This window comes from Pleurodeles waltl, chromosome 6 (genome assembly GCF_031143425.1).
Source record: "Pleurodeles waltl isolate 20211129_DDA chromosome 6, aPleWal1.hap1.20221129, whole genome shotgun sequence".
In the NCBI taxonomy this organism is placed as follows: domain Eukaryota; kingdom Metazoa; phylum Chordata; class Amphibia; order Caudata; family Salamandridae; genus Pleurodeles; species Pleurodeles waltl.
The window spans coordinates 25,386,944-25,411,345 of NC_090445.1; the positions used below are offsets into that span (position 1 = coordinate 25,386,944).

At 46.1% G+C, this 24,402-nt stretch overlaps 1 protein-coding gene across 6 annotated transcripts in view; it reads left to right on the plus strand.

Moving 5' to 3' along the window:
* Positions 1-24,402, plus strand: part of PRRC2B (proline rich coiled-coil 2B) — a 635,269-nt gene that overhangs the window by 30,087 nt on the left and 580,780 nt on the right. For all 6 annotated transcript variants that reach the window (XM_069237079.1, XM_069237080.1, XM_069237081.1 and 3 more), the window contains exons 2-3: positions 20,561-20,729; positions 21,675-21,852. In XM_069237079.1, coding sequence (XP_069093180.1) covers positions 20,615-20,729; positions 21,675-21,852 — 293 coding nt within the window. In that variant the 5' untranslated portion in view covers positions 20,561-20,614. The remainder of the gene's footprint in view (positions 1-20,560; positions 20,730-21,674; positions 21,853-24,402) is intronic.

Consider the following 24,402-nt stretch of genomic DNA (forward strand, 5'->3'; position numbering starts at 1 on the left):
AAGCCAGGATTTCAGTTTTTATTGTATTTGTCTTTTAAACTGGATCTTCAATTTATTCCAGAGTTTGCACGTGGAAAGGTCCAGCCTTCTCTACCACCCCTATGGGCTTTATTACATTTGGGGCTAATCACAGTTTTGGATGCAGCAGATCTTGGAGCTCTCCTGGGCGTATACCATGAGAATGTCTTCCTGTAATGTGTAAAAATGTACAGGACATAAAGAGTGCTTTTAATAACTCGCTTTTTGATTGGCAACCAGTGAAGCTCCACTAGCGTGAAAAAACGATTTTTAATTTGGGTATTCTCATAAGACTAGTAGCTGGTGAGAGAGAAATAGTGGGTGAGTGAATGTTGAATGTAAGTGAATAGAATGAATATTGAATGAGTGTGGGGTGTGGGTGAATGTGCTAAATGTTGGAACTCCAAAGCAGCGTCTTTATACTTGGCTTTCCTTTACTTCTCACCCCCCCCCCCCCTTTCCTTTTTCAGGTCATGCATACCAGGCGAATTTTGGCTTCCGCCCCATTGCTTGCCATTGGGTGGTGTTGTTGTCACTCATTTTCTTCCTTATTGCATAACTTGCCCTCCTCTGCTGCTTGTCCCTCCTACGGAGATTAGCCTATTTACAATCCTTTTATTGGTTGACTTGTAGCCTTCCACTGCTTACACTTGGGTCACTTCTTTTTACTTTTGTGATTTTCACTTTTTGCTAATGCTGCCCAGCATCAGCCTAAAGCATTGGCAAAGCAACTTTCATAAAAATGAGACCTATTTGCTTCACCAGTATTCCTTTTACAAGGTTGGGCCATGTGTTGTGCATGTTGTGTTCACATGGAAGTCAATATGGGGACTTGCAAGCATTCACTTCTACAAGGCACCGCTGTGCTGCTGCTTGGGCACATGCTAGTTCCACCAGGAACTTTCTTTGTATTCAGTGCAGTTGTTGCTCAGGGCACTATTTTGGTGTTTGCATCTTGCACCTAAAGAAAAATCCATGGTAGATAAGTTACCATTAAATGCACCACAGCAGAGAACCTCAAGCTGAATTCAAGATGGTTAGATGGTCCTAGGGACCTTATTACAACGGTATAGTTGATGCTTTACCGCAGCCCGTGCGTTTGACTGAGCATGAGCATCCATCATGGGGAAACAAGTGCTCAGAGGTAGAGGCCGCACACACTGTTTTGTCAACACAGCACAAAAACAGTGTACGTGCAGCCAAATTCTATGTGTTCCAGTTTATACTGAAGAGAAAATACTCTCTTCTGTGAGGTTTTATCAGTTTTAAGTGAAAATCAGAAACCCGAAGCATGGTTTGGAGGGACAGCCCACTTCAACCATTGGGCTCGCCTTCACTGAAACTATTAGGAGTTCAGTGCTAGGGCTGGTGGGACAGTACTTGACGTGTGTGTATATTCATAATAATAGTGCAGTGCCTGCTCCATTATTGGGGGGGGGGTGTAATACTGCAGTGTCTGCTCCATTACTGGGTGTGTTTGGGAGGGCGTGGGCGTGTAATACTGCAGTGTCTGCTCCATTATTGGGGGGGGAGTGTAATACTGCAGTGTCTGCTCCATTATTGCAGTCTCCCTCCTGGTTTTTATTTAGTCACACTCGCCCTCTTGAATGTCTGGCCAAAGGGCCCGTCAAGTTTGGGTCCGAGAGATGGCCCACTGGGGTGTGTTCTTTCTATTCTATTCATGCTGTCAAACCATGGGCACATTTAGACCAGGGCTGTAATAAGATTAACGTATGAGCCATGTTGTCATAGTGATCCCATTGGCTCTGGGGGGGTTGGGGGGGGTGGGGGGGGCAGCAGTAATCTGGAGCATGGCTCTCCAGCAGGTATGCTGAAATGTCATTCCTTGAGTATTTCTGTCTACCCATCCTTCCCAACTTAATGTGCGTCCACCCTCTTCATTCATCCACCAGTCCTTCTCTCCATGCGTTCTAACTTCTCTCCCTCCCTCGTCTCCTTCCTTTCATGGTGTCTTGGTCCATGTGCTTCACTACTCCACTGCACCATCATTCTATCCTTTTGTGGTGGAGTTTAGGACTTTACTTGGATCAGGAATGCAAGCAGAAGCACCTAAAGAGTTAGTCATCCCTGATGCGAACAAAAGGCTCCCGCTTCAGCTCAAGCTAGCCAGCTGGTGGAGATGCTGGTGTGGGCAGGGGACACCCGGTAGCTGCAGGGGTGGCGCTAGAGATGCCCTGAACAGAACGCCCTCTTCTCCCTTCTTCTGTGGCGGAGCCCCAGGGTGCAATGTTCTAGAGGTCTTTTTTTGGCTCACCTTTAAGAATGCGTTATATTCCATGGAATAACTTTCTCACTAGTTTGCTCTGCGTACATCTGCATACTGTGGGGCGGTGCATTGGCTGGAGGCCTGAGCAGCTTAAGCTGCCTATTTAATGTGATGCGGTTGCAATAGTAGGCTGTTTGCAGTCCGCTGCTATTGCTGGTTTGCCAATGGTGGTGTAAGTTTGTCAGCATACACTTCTATGTAGTTAGCTGTAGGGTGACTTAAGTTCTTTACAAATGTCGGATGTTCCCCAGGATTTACCTGAAACCATTATTGCCATTGTGATTTTAGTGAGAAAGCAGGAGCAAGACAGCTAAGGAGGGAGAGCTGACCACTGTGCTGCAAATAGGGGGTGCTGTTGGCCATAAGTGCCTGGGCAGCCCGTTAGAACCCAGTCTGGGTTTGTACGCATGCGCATGCGCTCAGCTCATCACAGCGGCGTCCCAGCTATAGTTCTACAGCGCTGCCATGTAGTGATCGCGGTTACAAAGCGGCGAGTGAATGCTTAGTAAAGCTTGCCTGTACGGCCTCAGTCCATCTTTACCGTGAACATCAGTCTGCTCCTGGTGCGGTCTAGTATGAACAGAATACCTGTATTACATACACCCTTTGCTGATGCCCTCCCATTGTGGCGGACACTGCAGTAGAAATGCAGCCTGTCAGCAGGGTTTGTGAGGAAGTCCCTCCTACCCCAAGCAATTTTTCATATCTTGAAGGTCCTCGTTTATATTTGATTTTGTGTGGACTTTTCGCAAGAAGCTGCAATTAGCAAGATCCACAGGGGCTGCAGTTGTAGTTGGATTTTTATTCTATCAGGAAAAAAAAAACAGACAAGTCCGTTGGGGTCTCCTGTGCATTCATGGCTACATCACCTTGTTTGTCTTGTAGAGTGTGCCTGCTCCATGGTGTCATCTGTGCTGAAAGCTGGCACCAAATCCCCGATGCTCACTGTAAGATTTCCACACTTGCAGCCTCGCAGGCAGGGACTTGTAAAAAAAAAAAAAATTGTGGTGTTGATTTTCCTTCAAACATTACGTTCCCATAGTTTATTTTATCAAATTGTGGTGTTGATTTTCCTGCAAACATTCCGTTCCCATAGTTTATTTTAGCTGCAAATATGTTGTGCTGTAACTATTAATTACTTAGGAATCCTCTCGGAGTGGTAAACATCATGCAACAGGTTTGTCCTTGGTTTCTGGGAGAGACGGAGAGTCTGGAAAGAGCCGAGCACGGGGGGGGGGGGGTGTACTATAAGCACAGTGCGGTTTTGTCCATCACAGCCTTCTAGCTGCACGTCCGTCCACCGGTGTTATGTGTTATGAGAAAAGGCAATGCCGGTCAAACTGCGCATAAAATAAGATGGAGCCTACACCTGTGGGAGATGAGTTTTCAGTCATGAACCTCCTGGAGACCGGATTCTGCACAAAGATTACCAAACTGAGCCGCACTCATTCTTTCCTTTCGCCAACCCCCTAATATCATCTCTGCACGTATTGTTGCATTTATTTCATCCTTAAAGACCATAGACATGTAGGACCGGATTCTCTACTGGAATACACGGACAGCGTTCTTCCTCCCTGATAAACTTGGGCCTAAAGTATGTCCTAGATACTCCACTGATAACTTGATTACATTTTGTGCATTCTGTACTGCTTTGCAGTATTCCAACATAGTCCTCTCCTAACTGCAGAACAACGCTGCAGTGATTTGTTTTGTTGCCCCTCAAGGTTAAGATTTCTCTGGTGGATTGGGAGTGTCCCTGAAGAAGTGCTGGTGTGGGATGACCACACACCACCCCAAGACTGATGGGAGGTGGCCCGTTATCACCCTATGTAAAACCATGCAGGAGTGTCCGATGGCATGTGGCCTTGTAGAATGTGTGCCGTCCGTGTTATGTTAGATGATTCCTTCTGTGAGGAGACTGCATACAGCACAAATTAATGGTGTCATCTACATGCTTTGAGGCCATTCTGGCTTCTGCGATTCGAGCAGCCACTGGGGGTGGTCCTCAGTGATTCTGTTTGCTTCTGGTGTGCCTGTATCGAGACCTGAGCATATCCCGAGTACAAACTACTGGCCTAAACGGTGTTTTTTTTTTTTGTTTACCTGCTTTATCAAATCTGCCTGGTCAGGTTTATCAGAGGTGCCTTGGGTCCAAAGGCAATTGTGACCTCCCCCTTGGTGCTTGCCTGAAACCAGTCAGCAGAAGGGAAGGTTTTGATTTTATGGGTCTGGCCAGAGACTCCTAGAATAAATCTTCAGTCACTTGGTGCTGGTTCCCTCCCCTTCTTTGTAGGCATGTCCGAGAAAACGACCTCCACTGGAGTGCTGGGAGTTATGATTTCTTAAGGTGGCACATGTTCACTGACTTTGCATTCCCACCAGTCAGCCATACATGGATGAGAAGTGGCTATTGCCGGTTCTTGTAGTCCCTTAGTCACAGGAGCGCTATGGTCCAGCTTAAGGAAGGTGTCTGAGCAGAACACCCCTTGTTGCTATATTACCAAAACTCCTCCAAATGCGTCCTGACAAAACGCTTGGAGAATGCCTTGGATGCTGGAGCTGCCCTAATGACATACCTGTTCCTGGAGGAAGAGCTACTGGACTGCCCGGCGACCATCCGCCTCGACCAGAAGAACTGTGACCCAGGCACCTATGACTTCAAACTGAATTGGAAGATGCGTCAAGGAAGGATGCTGTTAAACAGCCATGAGGACTATACAGATGTGCAGGTCTTGACCGAACAGAAGCTCACCTGAAACTTAAAGCTGTAGATGTGCAGGTTATGACCGAACAGAAGCTCATCTGAAACTTAAAGCTGTTGACTCGTGTAAGATATTGCTTGACTTACCGATATTGTCTTCACTGAACATTACAGCCCCAGTCTTACTTTGTGGGACCTAATACTGCCTTTTCTAGCCCAGGAGGAGTGTGGTGGTGGACTGGCCCTTTCCCTAGTGTACTCTGTAGTGTTTTATTACCTGAGCCTGGATTCTTCGATCCTCAGTTTGAGGAATCTTTGCATGATTTCCAGAATCTCCCATTTTAAAGGGGCTGTGCCATTTAAGAGTGGGTGACCCATCGGTGTACCTGTTTGCCCTACTGCATGCCTATATTTTCGATTAGTGTACCAAACCATGGTCTTGTCTTAGTCTTTTGGAGACTTGTGTACTTCTATAACACTGAGGGTCGAACGCTGCTTTAAATGCTCAACCATCAAACTGGCTCGTGGGAATACTGGCCGCAACTTCAGGTTGGTTGAACAGGGCTTTGGCAGCCAAAAAATAATTTTACGTCTCTATTGGTGGGCAGCATCCACGTTTATTTCTGCGAAAATGAGGTAGTATGCTGCCCCAACAAGGGGCCCCCTACGTCCAAACAGGAAATGTTGAACAACATCTGGCTGAGGCTGGTTAATGGCTATGGCAATGTTGGTGAACTTCAGGCTACACAAATCATGCAGTGCAGTTAAGAAAACCATAAGGTCCAATAGATGGAGTGCAGTTTCTTTTAGGTGGAAGGGTGGTGGAGCAGGGGAGCGTCCTTGAATAAAATTCCTCAAAAGGCCTGGAAGAAGCTAACCTGATTGTCAGTTAGTGAAATCGTCTTTATTCAAGGGTTAACTAGATTGATATATGACGGGTCGAGATCTGCCCTTGAGGACTTCGCCCAGTCTACAGAAGGCTTCCCGTTAAGTCCCTTTGGTCAACGGAGAGCACCATCTGAAATTCCTCATGATCTGATCTGTCATGTGAAATTCTTGAGGTGCGACCCACAGCGAGAACATTCCTCTACCCGATCCTCCTCCACCCTGTCTGCAGCATAAGGATCCATGGACCGTCCAAAACTGCTCTACAAGCTCCAACCCTGGCCTTGCTTCTCCCAGGCTTCCCTTTAGGGCTTCTTGTATGGTCGTAACGGTTCAGGGTGTATGTAGGGAAACTCCTCTATAGAAGTGGCTAGTTGATTTGTGCTTATGGCTGATGGAGAAGGGCAAAGCCTGTCTATTCCACTACTCCTGAATCTCGTCTTCGGCTCTCTTGAAATTCCTATAGGAAAATAAATCAACCTTTGTTTGCAAGAGGTAGGTGTTGTACATTTTGCATATGCACTGTAGGAAATTAGGAGTTCTCCTATATGCATGTGTGGACTTTGCTACCGCGTCTCACTGACAAGCTACAGACTAGAGAGAAACGCAGGGCTCATTGTCACTGGATCCCAGGCACACCAGATCTTGTGTCAGATATTGAGGACTTGAGCAAACTCTGAAACTATGGACGGCTAGGGTGAGGACAGCAATTCCAAATCCTGCTTTTAGGTTTGGTGTTGGCAACGACATTTTGGTATTTACTAAAAAGAGTATATATGTAATTTACTTATAGGGGCTTTCAGCTAGCCCTCTTCATGCGTTGTTCTGTTGTTGTTCAGTCTTCTTCTCGCCATTACTGCGTACAGTGCAGTGGATCAGCCCACGTCCTCCATTTACTAACTTCGCAGAGAATTACTGCATTCTGCTGTTTCAAAAGTAGCTCATCTGTATGCAAAGTATTTACATTCATTGTTTAAGATGAAAACATTGTTTTGCAATAAGCCAGTGTGTTTTTATTTATTTTAGACGTTGCTGAGGGCCTTGCAACACTTAGCAATAGTTTTACAGAAACCATGACACAACATGACGCAACAAGGCAGCCAATACAGATCTCTTGGCTTTGCCTGTGCTTGTTTCTTGTTAGAATTCGGTGTGTATGCTTTAAGTGCCCATTCATTGTGAAGACATCATGGTGATCGGATCCAAAAGAGAAGCAACCAAGCAAGGCAGCTATTCATAACATAACTTGTCCAGTTAAGTGCTCTATTTTGCCTTTTTAAGTCCGGCGTGTAAGTGCTTTGACTTTTTTTTTGTACTCCATCCATGGGCTTTTTACCACGCCCATCACTATCACTCGTTCGTGGGCTTGCCTTTCAAAAATCCTTTATCGGTAAATGCTTTGCGTTTGTCCTACCTTGGGGTGGTTTTGTTACCGCCTTGGACACCCACCCTGTTACATGGATAATTGCATGTTTGCTGATACGTTTGACTGCGAGCAGACTTCTTTTTCTTTTTGTCTCTCTCCTTCACGCTCATGGCGGCCGTGGAGCTTTGAATTGGCTCGCTTATGTCAACTGTTTTACTTTCATTTTCAATGTACGTGGCAAGAAATGTCCAGTTAGGAATTTACATCACTAATAGCTCTAACTAGAGCAAATGCGAGACCTATTGTATTGCAAATGCTTCTTACTTGTGCGGTAAGTTCCTTTTTCATCAGTAACATCCAACTGCACTTGTACCGTTTTTTTTTTTTTTTTTTTTTCTCACAACGCTAGTGGTCCCCAACATTTTGACTTCTGGGGAACCCCACTTTACCATTACTCGTACCCAGGGGCCCCAAATGAGTCACTATTCCCCCCCACACCCCCCCCCCAACCTCGCAAGTCATTACTGAAAGATGGGGACCTATCTGTTGATATTATTTTATGTTCTAAGCTGTCGCGGATCCTCTGAAACGGCCCACATGTTGGGAGCAACTGCACCTCATTTCTAAACATCCTATCCTTGATTATACCAACCCTTCTGCTCTAAGCAGCTTCTGTATGAAGACCATTAGGTTTTCATTAGAAATATTCGCCAAGACCGCTCCTAAAGGAAACCAGCATAATTTCATTTTACAACCTGTCCTGTTAGGAAAGATTCCCAGTAAGCATTGCCCTGTAGATTTCTCAGCAACTTGGGGACCGCTCCACTTCATATGCAGAAAGTCCCCACACAGTGAGCAGCATTTACTGGAGGTTGGTGGTCTGCCAGGATAAATTAATGCAAGCTTTTTTTAGAAGGACGGAGGTGTATGGTGTTCTTACGTTAAAAATTGATTTGTATACATTTGAATTATGCTTTAGGAGGAAATGCTTTTGGCCGGCTCACATGCCTTCCTCCAGTTAGACTCAGACAGTGGCTCTGGGCAGCATTCGTCCCACAGTTGTTACATTGATCCGTTGCATTTAGTCTGTAATCTATTTGGACGTCATTTGTAGTCTGTTGTTTTGTTTGATTAGATGAATGGAATGCATGCATATAAGATGAGTAATTCTGTCGTTAGTCGCTGTTACTGGATGTATGCAGGATTGCTAGAGAATACAGGATCTATGTACTTTGAGGCCTGTTCATGCATGCTGAGTCAATGAGTCTGGTTCAGAGAGCACAGACGGATCGAATTTGAATGACCAAGCAGTATAGAGCAGGAGACATGGACTGACATGAAGTCACTTAGTAGGGATGTCAATAAACTTGTTATCCAAGTCATGGGCATGTTGCTGACGGTTCACATGTGGTGTTGTACAAGAGGTCTTTCTTGTTTTTATTTGTAGTGTTGTATCGTTCAGAATGTGAGTACTGAAAGATGTTGGGATGTCATTGATGCTAATCGAGTCGTTCGTGTGTGTGAAACATGCTTCTGCCCATGTAACCTAGTATTGCATCTTTGTTGACGGTGTGCTAGAGAAGCTTTTCTGCAACACTGTCCTATTTAGGTGCTGGTCTGGAGTATATGGTCATTCTCGTGTTAAGGTAAGCCCCCACTTCCTTTTGATAAGGGGGGGGGGAGGTCTTAACTCTTATGTGTTAGGCTGGCTTTCAAGTGGGGAATAACCACATTCTTGGGATCCTTAAGTCTGTGACATACGGTGTGGGTGTGGGTGTGGGTGAGGGTGTGGGTGTGTGCGTACGCGCGCTGTATTGCTCTCTGTGTGCCGCGGACGCACATCCCCTGGAGGTGAGAGCCTTGCCTCCACCCGCCCCGGGGGCCGCAGCAGTGATCGGCAAGCCTTACAATGGAGGAATGCCCAGTTCGTGTTCCGTTGTCTGAACGCTGGGTTTTAGTTTGGTCATCTGAACGGTATTCTCGCTCTGCAGCAGCGCTACGGGGTGTTTTATGCATTAGAAATCCTAAATAAAGAAGTGTAACTTTTTGTTTCTTCTTCTGGATGTCTTTGTCACCGGGTCTTACCGGAGCGGCCGGTGTTTAGTTCCTGCCTGTGTGCGCAAGTGTCCTGGCCCCTTCCGCTGCTTACGATCGAGGATCTCACGGGGCCTTGCACCAGAATGGCCAGTTCTACAATGGTATCCATCTAAAGCCATCAGCTGCTAAGCCAGGGATTTGGATTCCAAGCGCTAGCGCTCCGTGAAGCGGGACCCAGTTGACCTCCCAAGAGCTGGGGTACGTTAGATTGTGCGGGGAGCACCGCATAGGGTTTCAGTGCGACCACCCACAACCTCTGCTTGCGGTGGCGTCTCGGCAGGTGCCACGGGGATGCTGCGCCGCCTTCAAAACGCTTGTCCGCTCGCTCTCTTGACGGGGAAACTAATATTTAAGAGCCCAGCCTGAGCCGGCGTCCATGGTATATTATGTTTCCCCGCCAGCTGTGGTCTGTCTTGTCTCGCCTGATGCTTTAGCATTCCAGCTACTCCCCTCGTGCAGCTGATAAACCTCTCGCTTTGATATCTCGCTTGTTTTGGAGGTGTTGTATTGTGCAGCATCTCCAGCATCTCCAGCTTGTGACCTTCGCTTGCCCGGCTCCTTCCATCTTACCTAATGTAAGCGGGCGTGCTGCCCCCAGAGCCTTGCTTGCTGTCATGCGAGGCCAGACCGCCTTGTCCCAGCTGATGTCCCGTCCCCAAGCTGCAGATGTCCATCTGACTTGTACTGCAGTAGTGACGGGGACATCTTGAGGCTTTTGGGGGGCCGTGTTCAGAACGGCTCTGAATTTCTGATGCAATTTCTTCCCTTTCAAGCCCTCTTTGACCAGGCGACGGACGGTGCGTGGGCTGTCCAAATTTCAAATCTTTACATGTCATATTCATTGATAGTGATGCGTTTTCAAATATTGTGAAACAGCAGCAGCTCACTGATATTACTGCAAATATTCTGTGCCCCCCTCCTCCCCCCTTTCGCATTCCTCATGTAAGGTTCTATTGCGATCGAATTATTTTTTATTTATTTTTTTAATAGATGTTGCATGAAAAATACACATTTCTCTGCAAAATGTCTAATAGACCATCATACATCATCACATTAAAATAAATTAAAGAAAAATTGTATTTAAAACAATCTGTTCAATAATTATGCCTGGTCTTCAGGGCAAGACGTTATACAGACAGCTGGCTTTAGCAGCCCCCTTGGGAAGGCTGGGGTCCTCGGCCAGAGCCCACTTTGCCCATCCCATAAAAGATCTCCGAGTAGTGAAAATTGAAGACAGAAAATGCTCCCTCTCGGGTATTTTTTATTTTAATTGAGTGCTGTTTATTAATCGCATTTTTGAACATCTGTTCACAAGAAAGTCATCCCAGTCCTTTTGTTCTGAAATGGCCTCAACGTTTTACATCCTTCCCCCGTCGCGGTAACGCTGCGTTTAGTCCGGGGCTTTGGCAGCGGATCCTCTCCCCACAGTGCCCTCCTCTGCGGCTCTATCCTTGGAGAGCGTGGTCTTTGTGGTCGGACAGGCCGGTTTTGTGCTGTGTCTGGCCAGAAGTAAACTGATATCCTGGAAGAGTTCAGACCTGGTTCTCACGGAAAGCTTTTTTGCAGCCACTTTGCGATGATCCGGTGTGAGACCGGTTATCCTGTCCCCATTCCAGTATTCTCCCATCAATGGATAGGTGTGTGAGATGTGGCTCCCCGTCTCATTCATGGGCACAGTTGCCTTGTTTAAAGTTATCACCGATCTGTTCCCTTTGTGTATTTAACCTGAAGTGGGTCTGTTGACCTGGCACATTACAGTTCTGTTTTTGGAAGATTTTACTTTTTGGTTCCATGCTGCCTCTGGCTGACGAGCACACCCACCTGCCTCTGGTGCCACCAGGTTTCTAGAATCCCGGATCTCTTGTAGACCTGTGATGCTCCTCTTTGTCCAAGAAATGGAGTCCCTGAATCCAGAGCAGTTTGAATTGTCGCGCTGGTGTCCACGCGGAGGCTCTTCCTGGGTATTCGCGATCACCTTTATCCCTGTTTGGACTGAACACTCGACTGCGAGCAGCAGATTTTAGGCTGCAGGCCCTAGCAGTTAAAATATCTTTAGGACGTATAGCGACAGCTAGTCAACTCGTCTGCTGTTTGTCCCCAGCAGAGACCAGTGCACTATGGGCTTTGGTATATAGAGGCTTTGAAACCTAGTAGATACTAGCAGACGGCTATCTGGCCACCCTAAATTCGTGAGGAAATGCCAAGAACTCCCAAAAAGAGGATGGGCTGCTCGAGTGCTGGGGTTTGGGCTAGGCACTCTTACATTTAGAAGCTGAGCGTTCATTCTACTGCATTCATTGGTGCCAAAGGCTGCGTCATCTAATGAAAGCATTTGTCTGTAGCTCTTCTTACGTCAGTCAGGCTGAATGCTCCTGCACTCAGCTGAAAAGAGACCCAATTGTAGAACTTTTGCCACTAGTCCCCATGTTAAACTCTTCTGGCGCAGGGCGGTAGTAATATTTGCTCCCTTGCACGTAAGGATACTAAAGTCTTCAGTGTAGGCTCCTACAAAATGTGTGCTATAATTTACTCCTCTTTAATAGGCATGTTCTTGAAAGTATTTAGAACTGACTAATTAAAAATTATTACTGGTTACTTAGTTTTATCCTTCTTGAGATTCTAACCTTTCACCACCTCCTGTAGTAAGTCTTCTATCCTGAGAGTTAGGTGCTAAAAGTGGGAATCCCTGCACGATGGTCACAGGACACCAGTAGTGGACAACATGACCATAAGAGTTACTGTCCACTAATCTTACTTCAAAATTAGGGAATGCAACTCAAGCAGGGCCTATGTCCGCAGCATGGAGACTACAGCAAAACAAGAAGTTCTCCTAGTAGTAGACTTAGGGTGGTACCACCAGGAATCCTACTTATGTACTGTCTCGTAGGCTCTCATTATTCTAATGAGACTACTGGATTTTGAGCAGCAGAATCACCCACGGTGTGGGAGACTAAGGCGGTCATTCCGACCCTGGCGGTCATGGACCGCCAGGGCCGGGGACCGCGGGAGCACCGCCAACAGGCTGGCGGTGCTCCCAAGGGCATTCTGACCGCGGCGGTACAGCCGCGGTCAGAAACAGAAAACCGGTGGTGTACCGCCAGTTTTCCGCTGCCCTGGGGAATCCTCCATGGCGGCGCAGCTTGCTGCGCCGCCCTGGGAATTCCGACCGCCATCCTGTTCCTGGCGGTTTTGGCCGCCAGGAACAGGATGGCGGTATGGGGTGTCGTGGGGCCCCTGGGGGCCCCTGCAGTGCCCATGCCAATGGCATGGGCACTGCAGGGGCCCCCGTAACAGGGCCCCACCATGATTTTCAGTGTCTGCCATGCAGACACTGAAAATCGCGACGGGTGCAACTGCACCCGTCGCACCCCTTCCACTCCGCCGGCTCCATTCGGAGCCGCCATCCTTGTGGAAGGGTGTTTCCCGCTGGGCTGGCGGGCGGCCTTCTGGCGGTCGCCCACCAGCCCAGCGGGAAACTCAGAATACCCGCAGCGGTCTTGTGACCGCGCAGCGGTATTCTGGCGGCTCCTGCCAGAATGACCCCCTAAGTCTTACCCACTGTGGGTAACACCTGTCCCTCCAATCCGGGTTTTGCTCCGGCCAACTAGCAGTGCCTCATCTCTACCCAAGGATAGTGATGATTGGGCAACCAAGCGCATGACCTACGTGGCTTCTCAGGGAAGTTGTGGTCACTCAGGTCTCATCCGTTTCTCTCATTTACAATCCAGTCTCATATAAATAACAAACAGAAGCAGTATATGTTTAAAAAATAAGTTTTAATAAAACGACTGCTTCTTAGATATCCAGGCGTGAGCTGCAATAACCAGGACACAACAGGACAGTATTAAAATTGTGATGAGAAGAGTGAAGCATAAGAATAACGCTATCGTGTTGTCACTATTGTCAATGGGCTAATCCCTACCTAGAATGTTAAGCTCTAATTCTGCCCTTCAGGTTCCCGTGGGTAGACATCAACCACCATACCTGACCAAAGGCCTGCGGTCTGCGTTAGCATCTGTAGCGAAGCAATCAGCATAGAGCTGTGGTTCTCTGGCTGGAATCTCCCTCTAATGTATAAGGGACAAGGAAGTGTTTTTATTGTAACCCAGCTGATATTCTGAGAAAGTGTCCCTACGTAAAGAGATGTATTTTCTACGAATGGTGGAGACTAAACTTCTACCACGTTCACCGGCAATGTACCGTGCTGTAGCCTTGGAAAAAGCACAGAGTGATCAAGAATCTCTTGTTTGAGAACCGAGTGCTGGCCTAGGCAAAAACAGTTAGATGGAAATAAAACAAGACCGTAAAACTGGTTATTCTAACAATAAAACCACGCTGAATAAAATATATCTACGTTAAAGTGCACAGCGGCCTAGTGTGTTAAAATAACGTGCATGGAGCTATGACTAAAATGGCTACACAACAGTACCTTGTAGGTGAGTAAGGTACCCTGCTCCATGCGCCTTCAGCCAGGTAGTGACGGGAGTGCTTTAATGCGATATGTCGGATTTCAGTACTATTTAGGTACTCTTCACAAAAGGCTTAGCCATAAAACGGATCTCTATTTGTTGTACAAGCTAAGTTTAATTAAAGAGCTCATGCCATGGAACCTGCTGTGTCTGAGCCCGGTGCAGGGCAGCAGCTGGGGAGAGGTTGCCATCGCACTTCCAACAACAGTGGTGCCCAGGGAGCGACAAGTTGCCAAGCTGCAGCCCAAGTGCATAGAATACAGCTGAGACTTATCTCATAAGTTCATTAGATTAACTGAACTGTTAATTTCAATGTGACTTTTCATGCAGTTCATTTTCTATTCTGCTGCTTGACATCCCCTCTGGGTGGTTGCGACAGATAATTCTTAAGTGAGCAGACTCTTTACTCAAGGGCATGTGTATCTGCTGCTTCGTGGCACCTTCCGCTCTTTGTCTGCACCCCTGTTTGCTGAGACGGCTCAGCCTGGGTTGACTTTCGTGCTTCATACCCATGGCGATGCGCCAACAGGTACCATGCTTTCTGAGAGTTGTGCATGGTCTGAATCGTCTGAGGTGCACTTTTTGGGTGTTGACTAGGGTGTACTTTGATCCTGTCTCCTGTTTCTGCATTGGAGAGGAGATGAGCGAAAGACTGAAGTCTCTGACTTTTTGATGCCGTGTGGTTTTTATTGTCGACCATTTTGCAGATCAATTGCATTAGTATGGACTTTGACAGGTGCTGGAAGTGTACAGAGATGTAATCCCCTTGCTTAGAAACGGCATGCACGTCTGAATTCTTTCAGATCTTGAGTTCGAAGTAAGGCGATATTGTTGTCCGAGACCTAAGTAGGTTAATGCAGGGAGCAGATCTTTCCTTCGTACTTTGCTGACTCCCCCCCACCCCCCCGTACCCGCAGGTTCTAATACCACTGAGGAGTGCCACGGCATTGCTGCTTCAGTGCCACAGTCCTGCAGATCCACAGCTTATCCTCCTCTGCCTTCCCTCAGGTTCTTGCCTCTCAAACCACGTGGTAGTCAAACGAGTCATTTGTAATTTCACTCCATGTTAATATGGTTCTAATTGGAGAATTGTTCTCCGAACAAGCAAACGTCTCTGGGGTGGGTGCACTCCCATCCTTGGCGAGCACCCTCTTGATTCTGTTCATCAGGCTGTAAAAGGCTTCTTTGGAGATCGGCCACCCCAGCAGGCCGAGGAACAAGCATCAAATTGACTATTCCAGCAGTGCTTTTTACAGAATCTGGCTAAAAACTGTGTGGAGAGAAAGGCATTAACCCTGAGGGCTTTCCTTCTCCCGTCAACTCTGACATTCTCTCTTAGCTTTGGAAAGTACATCTGCAGTAAAGTGCTTTCTTTTACACTGGGCATAATATTCAGCTTACTGGGAGGACTGGGTCAACAGTTAGACATGTCATTGTCAATTAGTACCGTCCTAAACCATCTTCACCTGAGTTCCTTGCCAGAAAGTCTTTTTCTTCTGAGTGGGGTAATGCTGTCCGCCAGTGTAGAGCTTCCTATAGTGGAAGGGAGATTGTATGTGTTCGGGGGCATGAGAGCCTCCTCTAGAGCAGGTGTCGTCTTGTCTTTTTATACAGCAGGACCCTCACACGTAACATGATTATAGAATTAGGGGCTGGTTAGCTTTAGGTGCAGATAAGTGAAGCCTTTGTTAAAGTAGTATAGAGAGAAACCTTGATAGTTACAAAACTCTATTGTAAAGAAATGGCTCCCTGTTGCAGTTACCCCCCACTTCTTGCCTGATACTGATGCTGACTTGACTGAGAAGTGTGCTGGGACCCTGCTAACCAGGCCCCAGCACCAGTGTTCTTTCACCTAAAATGTACCATTGTTTCCACAATTGGCACAACCCTGGCACCCAGGTAAGTCCCTTGTAACTGGTACCCCTGGTACCAAGGGCCCTGATGCCAGGGAAGGTCTCAAAGGGCTGCAGCATGTCTTATGCCACCCTGGAGACCCCTCACTCAGCACAGACACACTGCTTGCCAGCTTGTGTGTGCTGGTGGGGAGAAAATGACTAAGTCGACATGGCACTCCCCTCAGGATGCCATGCCAACCTCACACTGCCTATGGCATAGGTAAGTCACCCCTCTAACAGGCCTTACAGCCCTAAGGCAGGGTGCACTATACCACAGGTGAGGGCATAAGTGCATGAGCACTATGCCCCTACAGTGTCTAAGCAAAACCTTAGACATTGTAAGTGCAGGGTAGCCATAAGAGTATATGGTCTGGGGGTCTGTCAAAAACGAACTCCACAGCTCCATAATGGCTACACTGAATACTGGGAAGTTTGGTATCAAACTTCTCAGATAATAAACCCACACTGATGCTAGTGTTGGATTTATGAAAAAATGCACACAGAGGGCATCTTAGAGATGCCCCCTGTATTTTACCCAATTGTTCAGTGCAGGACTGACTGGTCTGTGCCAGCCTGCTGCTGAGAGACGAGTTTCTGACCCCATGTGGTGAGGGCCTTTGTGCTCTTTGAGGACAGAAACAAAAGCCTGCTCTGGGTGGAGGTGCTTCACACCTCCGCCCTGCAGGAACTGTAACACCTAGCAGTGAGCCTCAAAGGCTCAGGCTTCGTGTTACAGTGCCCCAGGGCACTCCAGCTGGTGGAGATGCCCGCCCCCTGGACACAGCCCCCACTTTTGGCGGCAAGTCCAGGAGAGATAATGAGAAAAACAAGGAGGAGTCACTGGCCAGTCAGGACAGCCCCTAAGGTGTCCTGAGCTGAGGTGAGTCTGACTTTTAGAAATCCTCCATCTTGCAGATGGAGGATTCCCCCAATAGGATTAGGGGTGTGCCCCCCTACCCTCAGGGAGGAGGCACAAAGAGGGTGTAGCCACCCTCAAGGACAGTAGCCATTGGCTACTGCCCTCCCAGACCTAAACACACCCCTAAATTCAGTATTTAGGGGCTCCCCAGAACCTAGAAAACTAGATTCCTGCAACCTAAGAAGAAGAGGACTGCTAAGCTGAAAAACCCTGCAGAGAAGACGGAGACACCAACTGCTTTGGCCCCAGCTCTACCGGCCTGTCTCCCCACTTCTAAAGACACTGCTCCAGCGACGCTTTCCCCAGGGACCAGCGACCTCTGAATCCTCAGAGGACTGCCCTGCTCTAGAAGGACCAAGAAACTCCTGAGGACAGCGGCTCTGTTCACCCAAGACTGCAACTTTGTTTCAAAGAAGCAACTTCAAGACCACTGCGTTTCCCGCCGGAAGCGTGAGACTTGCTACTCTGCACCCGACGCCCCCGGCTCAACTTGTGGAGAAACAACACTTCAGGGAGGACTCCCCGGCGACTACGAGAGTGTGAGTAGCCAGAGTTGCCCGAGCCCCCCCCGAGCCCCCACAGCGACGCCTGCAGAGGGAATCCCGAGGCTCCCCTGACCGCGACTGCCTGCTTTCCAGATCCCGACGCCTGGTAAAGACTCTGCACCCACAGCCCCCAGGACCTGAAGGATCCGAACTCCAGTGCAGGAGTGACCCCCAGGAGGCCCTCTCCCTTGCCCAGGTGGTGGCTACCCCGATGAGCCCCCCCCCCTTGCCTGCCTGCATCGCTGAAGAGACCCCTTGGTCTCCCATTGATTTCAACGACAAACCTGACGCATGTTTGCACACTGCACCCAGCCGCCCCGTGCTGCTGAGGGTGTACTTTCTGTGCTAACTTGTGTACTCCCCCCCCCCCCCCCCCCCCCCCCGGTGCCCTACAAAACCCCCCTGGTCTGCCCTCCGAAGACGCGGGTACTTACCTGCTGGCAGACTGGAACCGGGGAGCCCCCTTCTCCATTGAAGCCTATGTGTTTTGGGCACCATTTTGACCTCTGCACCTGACCGGCCCTGAGCTGCTGGTGTGGTAACTTTGGGGTTGCTCTGAACCCCCAACGGTGGGCTACCTTGGACCCAAACTTGAACCCCGTAGGTGGTTTACTTACCTGCAAAAACTAACAAACTCTTACTCCCCCTAGGAACTGTTAAAATTGCACTGTCTAGTTTTAAAATAGCTATATGTGATTTATGTGAAGACTGTATATGCTATTTTGATTATTCAAAGTTCCTAAAGTACCTACCTGCAATACCTTTCATTTAAAGTATTACATGTAAAATTTGAACCTGTGGTTCTTAAAATAAACTAAGAAAATATATTTTTCTATACAAAAACCTATTGGCCTGGAATTCTCTGGGTGTGTGTTCCTCATTTATTGCCTGTGTGTGTGTACAACAAATGCTTAACACTACTCCTTTAAGTCTACTGCTCGACCACACTACCACAAAATAGAGCATTAGTATTATCTCTTTTTGCCATTATCTTACCTCTAAGGGGAACCCTTGGACTCTGTGCATACTATTCCTTACTTTGAAATAGTGCATACAGAGCCAACTTCCTGCATCTATTCTCAGGGAAGCAAAAAATTCCTACATTTCTTTGCCAGAGCGAGTGCTGGTATTGTGCCTTTCATCGGTCGTTGTCCTGAACACCTTTCCTGGGTCAGTCGAATCTAGTCTTCAAAGTAAAAGCTGTGATGGTGGATCTTCTTGAAAATAATGCGATGGATGGGGCTCTTTCTATAGTTTCTTTTCACATGCAAAAGGGTGTCCTTGTTGCCCTCCCTAATCGTAGAATGGCGTATTACAGTGCACCAGCTCTCGTGCATGTCTTTCGGAAGCCGGAAAGCTGCTATTGGACCTGTTGGGGTGGAATGTTCTTGGAAGCACCCTGCAGTGTCCAAGAACAAGACTTAAGGTGATCGCTTTCCAGAATTTGAAAACTGGATGTGAATTGAGAGCCGGTTGTGCGCCCAGAATACTTACCTGGTGCACTCAGTCTCTTGTTTCAGCAGGGACTCGCAGAGTGTGACTAAAGAAAAGGACGCTCAGATGTAGGGTTTGATCTTGTCAGGAGATGGGTTGCTTAGCTTTTGAAGCAGTTGAACAAGTCTTTGAGAGATGCTCTGTGGTTGTACCGGTCAGAACTCAGAGTGGTGTAATGGATGCAGTCCAGACCCGGGTGACGATGAGATTGAGCCAATAGTGCGAGTCTTCTGATTATCGCCCTCTGCTCCTCGTCCTGTGTAATTGGCATCTGAAACATTTATTTCCAAAACTCCTTTATAGCCTCTTTCTCAGTGACATTTTAACCTGGCCGAGCTAACTGTTTGTCTTGAAATTTCCCATTTTTGGACTCCTGTTAAGGGGTCTTCTTGAAAGGCTCGAATCCCCACCGTTTCGTGCCATTTAATGGAAAAGTAAAGGGCCTTCTGTATAGTATGGCTGCCTTCGTGGAAATGATGCCAAAGTGTGTTAGACTTGAGACCGAAAGCAGTGTTGGTCTTGTGAGGTTGAGGGTAATATGATGGGGTCCCACGTCTGACCCTTAATAGGCCAGTTGTGGCATCCGGTACTCATTTTAACGCGCCTGGTGTTGGAGAGGCCAGTGAGAAGAGGACTATATCTTTGGATGTAAAATCAGTTCATGAAGGTCGTGAATGTCGGATAATATCGAAGTGAGGGCTGATTCCAGTTATTTGTTGTATTATATGACCTGTTCTTTAAGAGCCATTCTGTAAATCTACTGGGGATCCTAGATCTGTTTTGATCCCGCAAGTGCAGGGAATACAACTCTTTCATTGATGGCAGTGGTTCATGTTCCTTGTGCTCTGGGGTTTGACGTGTAACATTTTGGTCCAGTTGAGATTAAAGACTGGCTGACAACCAGCAGTAAGCGTGCAGGGCAGAATTTGTTGCTGGGTTTTATTTTGACCGTATTAGTGGCCAACAGTCTCACTGTGGCGGAGATTGAGAGGTCAGTCTATTTCTTTATATATAGCAAAAATGTGGTGGGTGGAATCTGAACCACTTGTAATTACACTTGGGAGCATTTCATTTTGGTTTTAGTTAATTGATCATTGTGGCTGAGCCAAACCCATGTCCATTACTATTGGCCTTGCTTCCACAGGTGTTTTAGGCCAAACTGCTAGCCCACGTCCCCTCTGAATAGGTCCTCGCCCAACTTCTGATGTATTCCGGCTTGATTGGGCTTAGTCATTGAGATAGTGCAGGTCCTTACAAAGAGGCAAGCTCTGAACCCATGGCTCCATCACTGGCCCTACTTGCTTCACCGTAAGCGTCTCACTTAGTGAAGAATCACAATACCTGAATCAGCCACTCTTTCTAGTTACTCGTATGTGATTCAAATCTATCCTCTATAGGCCTTTGGTTTTTACCGGTGTTTTTTAAATGGTGAAGTGCAAATTTAGCATATATATTTATTCGTTTTACTAATTTAATACTTTCTTGTTGCCCCTAACAATGGGTTCGGTGAGTTAGAGTTCAGTAAATAATCTTGTTTACCATGAGCTTAAAAGGCTTTTGTGGAGCAGGATCGAGGTGGTTGAGTTTTGATCCGGTTTGTGCTGTCAGCATGAGGTGTGTCTGCACCTTGGATGGGTTATATGTCAGAGTATCGATAGCAAAACATGGTATGGCAGAAATATCGTCCTAAACCTATTTTACAAAAATATTGCTCCTGTGGGTGCAGCATCCACATGGAAGTGAGTCCTTCGCTGTGTGAGGCTCCTTACCTTTTCTTTAGTGATGCATGTCCAGGGTGCCTTACACTGTTTGTTTCAACTTGTAGTTTTTTCTCGGTCATGGTATGAATTTTTTTTTTTTTTTTTTTTTTTTTTTAACTTTTAGGGACATCGGGAAAGGTGCAAAGAAAAGTTTCCTACTCGATGACATTTCATCGCAATGTCCGATCGTTTGGGGCAAATAACAAAGGGAAAGGATGGGAAAAGCAAGTACTCGTCTCTCAATTTGTTCGACAAGTATAGAGGGAAGTCAATAGAAGCTATCCGAACCTCAGGTAAGGCTCAAGAAGTGCGGCCACTTCTGTCCGCAGCCACTTTCATCCTATGGCCTCTAATACGAATGCGCCAGGCTTAGAGTCCATATGTGGACCATGTAAATTGTCATTAGTGGGTCACTGCAGGTTCCTCTGTTCACACATGCCCCACTGGTTCGCTGCCTCCATATTGCTCCGTTTACGATTGGCTCCCAGGTGTTATAAGCTCGCGCCTGGCTTTCTGAACCAGACCTCTGCTTGTAATCTGTGAAATGTTTGCTGTCTCAGGCAATCTGCCTCCTTATAGCTTCTCTGTAAGTGGGGGAAGCCTAACAATATGACTTTATTTATTTATTTTTTTAATTAAAAAGACCACCCTGCATGGGCAACTTAATTTCATTTGAATTATAATTAGGGCCTCCAGTTTTTTTTTTTAAACATTTCCGTCTGCATTTATCCATATTTATTTTTGGGCCATCTTTTTGATACTTATCAAATACCATTTATTTTGTATTTTGAGAATTAAAGGAGTTCTAAAATGGTGTAATTCCACATTTATTTAACTGATAAACATGCTCTCATAATTAGATGCCCGTCTCATAATTAGATGCCCATCGTGTTTCGGCAACTTAAGCGGCCAGATGCAATTAGCATTATATTCAAATATATGAAAAAATATATTTGTATTTAAGGAAATCTCATCCTATTTTTTTTTTTAACTCCCCATGTTCTTTAGCTGCTCAGCTGTTGGCCTGGAATTCATGAAGAACAGCATGAAAGTTGCTCACAAGAAGCACAATTTTCGGTATTTTTCCGCTTTTAAAAATAAATACAGACAGGAAACACACTGTTTTCTGTCTGTATTTATCTGTAAAAATCAGCAGAAAACTGGGAGCCTTAATTATAATTGTTCGCTGTCCCATTGTTTTGTTTTTGTTGTTTTCTCACTCAATGTTCCATCTCCAGTTATTCCTAGACATGGCTTACAGAGTCTTGGGAAAGTTGCTGCTGCTAGGCGTATGCCTCCCCCTGCAAACCTGCCAAGCTTGAAGTCTGAAAACAAAGGAAACAACCCCAACATAATTCTCGTTCCCAAAGACGGTACAGGATGGGCAAACAAACAGGAGCTGCCAGACCAAAAGAGGTAAGGGCCACCAGGGCATGTACCCTTCCAGCAGATCCGAGGTTTTGAGTTAGACATGAAGTGGTTACGTTAACTCACATTGGCTTGTGCACAGCAGTAACTAACAAAGATAAACAGAACATGTTGAATCATCTCTGCTTGACACTGGATGGCCGATCTACAGGCTTTGCAGCAGATCAAGAGGAGACAATGCGGTGCAAAGGTGTGGATTTCTGTGCAAGGCGACTAAATTCAAAGGGAGGCGCAAGAGCACTTTGAAATTGTTGCTGTTCACTCTATATTGGCTCGGCAAGTTTCAGCAGTGTGTCCTCAACTCACTAAGCTGTTCTGTTGGCTTAGAACAAGCAGCATAGTAGGCCACTTAGACAACACCCTTCTTCCAAGGCGCGGGTGTATCACAATTTTTCTGCAATAGATTTTGATATCCACAGCTGAAGATCATAGTTGTGGTTCTTTCTGTGTTTTGGAATGTCCAAGTAAAGCTCTTGAGAACATTGGCTTAGGTGTGATATGGGAACTTACGCTGTCAGTGGAAAAAAGCACTGTCTATGAAGTTTGTCTTCATATATCCTTAACTAGACATCCTATCCAGGTGATCTTTTTTTTTTTTTGTTTTTTTTTGTTTGGGTCTTGGTTTCTGGTCGGGTACAGCTGTGCTACATTTGTCCAGATTTTGAACATTTTTATTTTGCTAGTAAGTTCTAGGCTCAGATCATCATGGCTTCTGGAAGTCTCTGTTGCCTTCATATTCACAAAAGGGCTTGTGCCTCAGTCTGTTCTTCGTCTGTGCCAGATTTACAGTTTATATTCTGAAACAGCTCTACGACAGACTACTTTGATAAATATAGTATACATCCCGCCATGCACGCAAAATTGCATCACAGTTACCTTTATAGACTGTGAAGTACTGAGGACTCTTTTTGCTCCGGCTGAACACAATGAAGTACCTTGCGTCCAATGCGTAAGACTTTCAGGTACCATATACTCACTCTTAATGAAAGACTACACAAAGAAGTTGTCATGTTAAACAGTTTATCTTCGCACCATTTTATATGAACCATTAATGAATGGCACATTGAATATATTGTCTTCTAAACTCTTACAATCAAGCACAAGACTCTGTAGATGGACGACCAGTTGCTTACAGGAAGATGCACAGTTTGAGAGTGCGCTAACACTGCCCAGACTATGGTTGGCGGCATTCAGCTACAACAAACATATTTCTTCTGACTCTTGCACTTCGTCACACATGCAGACTAAGAGTTTTGATGGAGCTGTTCTATAGAATTGCTGGAGCCTAGCACATTAACACGCATGTAGTGGTTTGGCACTCTTCCTCTGTTTGTGTCTTAAAAGAGCTGTTGCACTTTATTTTCTTTTATGTTTTGCTATACCATTTTTTGAAGTTTGTATGTGGGTTTTTAGCCAAAGACAGCCAGTCTTTCTTGCCTTGTAAAAGGAGAATAAGCCTCCTGTGATTCCCCCATAGAAATTGTATCCTGCAGTTGAGGTAAGATGGTTTCTAGATTCCTATAGACTGACCACCTCACCCCCTACAAAAAAGGCTTATTTAACTGTGAAGTCTTGACCAGGATCCAGCGATTCTTTCACACAGTTGATGTTGGTGGCCGTGCAGAGTGCATCACAACTCAATGTCCTGTTACGCATGTTAATGGCTATGATGCACAGTCAGACTTAGAAGGACCCAGTCAGTGCCTGCAAAGACAGTCACTTGTTTTCTGTCGTCAAAGTCAACTTCATTGTTCAATTTCATTTACTTTATTTTGGTCAAAGACCATAAAAGTAACAGAAAACATAAAAATGCAAAAATACTTCACATTGCTCAAATCCCATTTCACAAGAACATTCTCAGGTAGCGTGGATCACAAAATATTAACGAATTCCAGGCCTTGTGCAAAAATTGCTACCATGATTATGAAATGCAATATAATCAAATATAAAATATTAATTCAGTAAACGGTTTTAAAAACTGATGCATAAAAATACTTAAACGATTAATTAAAATAAAACAAATAGATCTTTCAGCTAGCATGAATAGTTCTTCATTGGCCATAATGATTAGATGTGCAAAGGTTCATTGTTAGATGTCACTGTTGTATAGGCTATTTAACAAGATAAGTATTTGTATCTAAATAGTTAATTAATTCTTGTGCACATCAGGAACAACTGCCATCTGTTTTGCAAATTTGGACGAATAAGCGAAACTGATTCTAGAAATTTGTCCACAGAAAATACAATACATGATCCAGTATCTGACCTAGGATCCTCAAGGCCAGCTTGTAGTGGTACTTTATATCCAGTGGAATCTTTCGAGTACACAGAAAATGTGAAACCATTCTTTCAAAAGTGTCATGTGCATTCAAAATGCCTGTTTAGACTAGACTTGATGAAGCCACAAGAACTTGCTTTTGGGTCTAAAAATGTAATTAAAACACTACATGTCTGGAGTTCGTTAAAGAGCCACAGTAATTTGTATATTGGTAGCAGGCCCCCTGTGGACTCGTCGGTCTCTTCTTTGCCTTGGCCTCC